Here is a 5,357-nt window from a genome sequence, read left to right as displayed (position 1 = left end):
AAGGTCCGATCAGACTCTGGTCTGAAGGGCCAAGAGTGATGAGAGCTCCTACGTGCGCTGAGTGTTGGAGCGTGTGCTCGAGGTTTGAACGTAGTGGTTCTGTTATTGTGTGTGAGTGAACTGATCGATCCCCTTGTTGAGAGAGAGCGCATCCCCTTTTATAGATGAAGGGGATGGCCTTACAAGCAAGAGAGAAAGAGTACATATGCTACTAAGTCTTGTTGCTCACGTCATTGGGTATAAGATGATGGTAGGCGCCCATAACACTGTTGTTGTCAGATGTATGTGGGAGGTTTTACCGTATTCACCATGTATGGTAAATGACAGCACCCACAACACTATTGATGCCAAGAGGTATGGGGGGGAGCCTTACCATGTTTGTCTAGTATGAGAGTTGATGGCGCCCACAACACTGTAGGGTAAATGTCGACGCCCACAATACTGCTTGGGTTCAAACATGCCTAGAAGGTTGCAGGGCACATTTCTGACATGTCCTATCAGTACTATCCTATAGGTGTATAGGATACGGTCATCGATATTACGGTTGACTTGAGTGCCTTGCCTTACTTGCTCCGTCCGTTTTCTGGTCCTCACCGAGCGAGCGTCCTCGGTCGGTTGGTCCTAGTTGGCTCCGACTGCAATAGTCAGTGAAGAGCTATAAGCAGGGGTTCGGTGCATCCCCAGTCAGAGACGCGGGTCAAAGTTCGCAAGCGGTGTTTGGCCAGGCCTTCCAGTCAGAGAGGCGGGCCGGAGTCAAAAGCGAGCTCTGTTCCTCCTTGGTCAGGCCTTCCGGTCGGAGAGGCGGGCTAGAGTAGGAAGCAAGCGTTGTTCCTCCTTAGCGAGGCCTTCCGGTTGGAGATTGGATCGCCCTTCTGGCCTGCCGTTTAGGTGTTTGGGCCGGCCTAGGAGTTTGCGCGTCGTTCGCAACGTCATATGCTAGGCCGAACTTTTGCTAGGAAGCCAGTCCATGAGAAACTCCGGGTTTATGAACTCGACACTAGCACTAGGTAGCTCGAGAGTAGCCCTAAGATCAATTGGAGCAAAGTCCATTCATAAAGGATTTCGAGTTGGAAGTGAATGGAGGGTCAAATAACTGACCGGACGCTGATCTGGTTGTGACTGGACGCTAAAGGGTGAGTCCGATCAGTTTATTTGATCAACTAAAGTCGTCTAGTTACGACCGGATGCTGAGTGAAAAGTGGCCGGACGCTGGGTGCCTGCGTCTGGTCAACTCCAGAGAGGTTCCAGAGAGGGAGTTTCCTGATCGGACGCATCCGGTCAGTGCTGACCGGACGCTGGTCAAGATCCGGTAACTGACCGGACGCTGAACAGCGAAGTGACCGGACTCTGGGTGCCAGCGTTCGGTCAAAATCAATAAGGTTCCAGAGAGCGTTTTTCTTGACCAGATGTGTTCGGTTAGTGCTAACCGGACGCAGGTTAGAGTTCGGTCAGAACTTAATGGCTCTTTCTGACACGATGGCAGGGATAACTGACCGAAGCGTCTGATCACCCTGACCGAAGCATCTGGTCACTCCGCAGAGTGATGACTCAGCCTCGAAATATTATGTTTTGAATGAGAGAGTATAAATACTTACTCCACTCGTCCAAGGAAGGTCTCTTACCCATTTGTTCAGCTAAGAAACACTCTTGAGAGTGCAAAGAAGAGCAAGAGCCTAGTGAGGTGATTGAGATTTGAGAATCCAAGATTAAGGCCTTATTAGTGCAAGGAGAATAGCAAGTGTGCATCCATCCCTTCTCATTAGGCTTGTCGTGGTCAAGTGAGAGTTTGTGCTTGTTACTCTTGGTGATCGCCATCACCTAGACAGCTCGGTGGTGATTGGGAGTTCGGTGATCATCTAGCGGAGCTTGTGGATGATCCAACTCAAGTTATGAGTGGTTGTGGGCGATTCACCGTGGCAGAGTGTCGAAGAATTAGCCCGTAGAGAGCACTTGATCCTTGCGCGGATCAAGGGGAAGCTACACCCTTGCGCGGGTGCTCCAACGAGAACTATTAGGGAGTGACGACTCTCCTATACCTCGGCAAAATATCACCGCGTTCCTCTCCCTCTCTCTACTTTAAGTATTGATATTTGAGCAATTTATTTAATGTCTTTACATTCCTAGAATTGCAATGCTAGAGTAGGATTGGAACTTAGGGTGTAAAACTTTTGTGCTGTATATCAATAGAATCATATTTTAGGCACAAGGGATGAAGTGGGCTAAGTGTAGGACTTAATTATTGCAAAGAATTTAGAATTAACCCAATTCACCCTCCTCTTGGGCATCTTGATCCTTTCATACACCTTACAATAAATCCGTTTTTGTTTCTATGTACAAATTATATTTTAGTTTTAAATTTTGTGAGGTGACAGAGGATACCATATTTTGTGTCTTTCATCATTATGTTTTATACGATATTGTATCTCTAGTGTTAATTTATTATTAAATTTTCTAAGCTATCAAAATAATGGTGAAAATTAAGATATATTTTTCTAACATATCTTATGATATCCTCTATCACATCATAAAAGTCGATATTAAAACTCACTTGTGGTGAAGTAAAAATAACAAATCATATAAGTGGTAAACTAGACCAAATGAAATTTCCTTAAAAAAAAAAGTAGACCAAGTGAAATGGTTGGAAAGAGTAAATTGAACTAAATGTTACTTAGGGGGTTAATCTGAACATATGCTAAACTTAAGGGGAGTAGTTTGATTTTTTTTTTTTGCCTTTTAGTTGTTTCCTTCCATTAAATTAGGTACTACATGTCAATGACTTCGATACTTTGGCAAGATTGTAGCAAAAGTGTCGCCATAATTTGAGCACTTTAGGCAATTGTGCCAAAAAAAAATTATCGCAATATATGGGCTTTAGCATCGTCCTTTCTCTCTCGGCTTTAACATGTATAATATAGGCCCCGTTTGGCTTGCTGAATCTTGGCTGAAACTGGCTGAAAAACACTGTTTTTGTTGAATTGTTATGAGAGAAAAACATTGTTTCGACTAAAAAACAAGCCGAACAAACCGAATATGAGGTAAGCCAAACGGGGCATAAAGTATAAGACTATCTTCAATGACATCATGCAAAATACAAGATTCGCTTCATGTTTGGGCGGCGCTACAGATGAAGGGTTTAATATCTATTTTTTGTCTTCTCAAACAACAGGACCCAAAAAAAAAAGAACACTTTGTGTAAATGAGTCTTCAGGAGAGATGATACTTATATTTAGGTTGTGCCTTTGCTGTAACCTAAAATAGGTCTCTCGTACATGTATTCTGTTAGACTGTCTCCAATAAGGAGACACAAACCTAAAATGGGTAGCAAGAGATCCAAAATTAGTCTCCAACAGAGTACCTATACGGAAGACCTATTTTGGGTTGCCTGAGAGGCACAACCCAAAGATGAGTATCCTCTCTCCTGAAAACCCATTTACAGAAAGAATTCTCTTTTGGGTCGAGAAGATGTCAAATATGTATTGAATCTTTTAGCTATAACGATACCTAAAAGACGAATGAGTTTTGTATTTTAGGTGTTGTTGTTGGAGATAACCTTAGAGGCTGCAGTAGCCTCCACAATCTATTTTGGGTTTAAGCATGGGTCATCCATTGGAGACCGTCTAAGCACACGATCACAGATTTTTCCTTATGTCAAAATGATTTATTCTAATGTGTTACAGGGGTCCGCATGGCGGTTGCATCAGCTGGAGGCCGACGAGCGGGTGCAGTCGGCGGCGGCGAAGGTGACCGTTCGCGCGTCGAGGTCGTACCCGACGTGGAAGTTCTGCTGCGCAATGTTGCCGAGGATGGACACCGGCTGTGACTCCGACACGGGCACCATCACCAGGCACAGCGTCCCCTCCTGCAGCAACGAGAACGTGTTCTCCGGCCGCAGCGTCACGGCAGCGCCACCGCCGAACCGCAGTGTCACGTCCGGGATGCCAAAGTCCTCCGTCTGGGACTTCCCCTGGACGTCGTAGCACAGCTGCAGCAGCTGCTCCGGCGGCTGAACCCGCTGCAGCTTGATCCGCCGCTCCAGCTCTGTCACCAGCGGCTCCAGCAGCCCGGGGTCGAGGAACGTCAGCGTCGTGCCGGAGTCGACGATGATGCGGGAGTCGTGGGTCGCGACCTCCTGCCCGCCGACCGCGACCGACTCCAGGGCGACGGTGTAGTACGAGTCCACATCCGACGGCACCAGCGGCGTCGACGCCGCGCCGGGCTCCGACACGACTGCCCTGGAGCCGAAGTTGAGGGTGGACGACGAGTTGGCGTCGTAGGACGGGATGAGGCAGTAGGAGAACCTGCGGCCGATGTGCGTCGCGGCCCCTAGCTGCGACACGAGTGAGACGGGCCCGGCGCCGAGCCCGACCAGCCCGTCGGAGCGGAACGTGCCGGCGCTGTCCGTGGAGCAGCCGAAGTTGACGCGGGGCACGCGGACCTGGCCCTTGCCGCCGCCGTCGACGAAGCTGAAGGTCTCGGTGGACAGGACTCCGATCGTGCGGGAGCCGTCGCCGTACGAGTACTGGTACTGGCACTCTGAGTCCGCGTCGCAGGACGCCTGGCTGAGCGCCTGGCACGCGTTGGACTGGCAGCTCACCTGGCTGTACGTAGACGAGCGGGAAGGTTGGAACACGACGTTGCCGCCGGCATCCGCGTCCGCGGGGCCGTCGCCGCCACCGCTGCCGCCGTTGCTGCTGCAGTTCACCCACACGAGGTCGCTGCCGGTGTCGGCGATGGCGAGCAACTGCGTCGGCGGCGTACCGACGTTCACGTACATCAGGTACTCGAACGACCTGGTGATGATCTTGGACTCAACGCCGCCGTCGGCCGCGGACACGGGCGCGGCCGCGGGCGACGCGCCGCTGTAAGAGCGCCCGAGCACCTCGCCCTGGAGCGAGCGGCGCGCGGCCGCGAGCGCCCGGGCGTGCGGGGACAGCGCGGGGTGGCGGAACGGCGACCTGGCGGAGTCGCGGTGGATGAAGTCCACGCTGAACCCGCCTTCACCGGCAACAACAGAGGCCGTGCAGGTGCAGCCTCGTTGCCCGGCGAGGAGGAGGGTGAACAGAAGAAGCATAGTCGTCGCTTCCATGCCGTCCTGCTAGCTTACTACTAAACTGGAACGCGGTAACCCCGCAGTGATTTGGGATGGGCTAATGGCACTCGCCGATACTAATAGGCGAATTACCGTAACGTACTTGGTAACTAGTACATGGGGAGGCCAGAGGATGAGTTGGGAACTTGATGATGTTGATCATCATGGGCTGTACCTGTATATCTGCAACCTTGATTACTTGCTACTATTAGTTGATCCAAAATGGCATAAGGTGATAGTGCCGGCAACATGGCCAGATTCGGTCGAT

General features: G+C 50.5%; 1 protein-coding gene across 1 annotated transcript; it reads right to left on the bottom strand.

Annotated features, from left to right (window-relative positions):
• Positions 1 to 3,677: 3,677 nt before the first annotated feature.
• Positions 3,678 to 5,115, bottom strand: LOC136457630 (probable aspartic protease At2g35615). The gene has a single exon (XM_066457654.1). It carries the CDS (start codon positions 5,084 to 5,086, stop codon positions 3,698 to 3,700), a length of 1,389 nt encoding a protein of 462 aa, XP_066313751.1. The 5' UTR covers positions 5,087 to 5,115; the 3' UTR covers positions 3,678 to 3,697.
• Positions 5,116 to 5,357: the final 242 nt, after the last annotated feature.

The sequence above is a fragment of the Miscanthus floridulus genome, chromosome 6 (genome assembly GCF_019320115.1).
Source record: "Miscanthus floridulus cultivar M001 chromosome 6, ASM1932011v1, whole genome shotgun sequence".
NCBI lineage: Eukaryota > Viridiplantae > Streptophyta > Magnoliopsida > Poales > Poaceae > Miscanthus > Miscanthus floridulus.
The sequence above is the reverse complement of the archived record's forward strand: the minus strand, read 5'-3'. Positions and strand labels throughout refer to the sequence as shown.

Bases quoted from the DNA above. Each gene is read 5' to 3' on its own strand.
- LOC136457630 (XM_066457654.1), bottom strand. From the start codon at position 5,086: ATGGAAGCGACGACTATGCTTCTTCTGTTCACCCTCCTCCTCGCCGGG.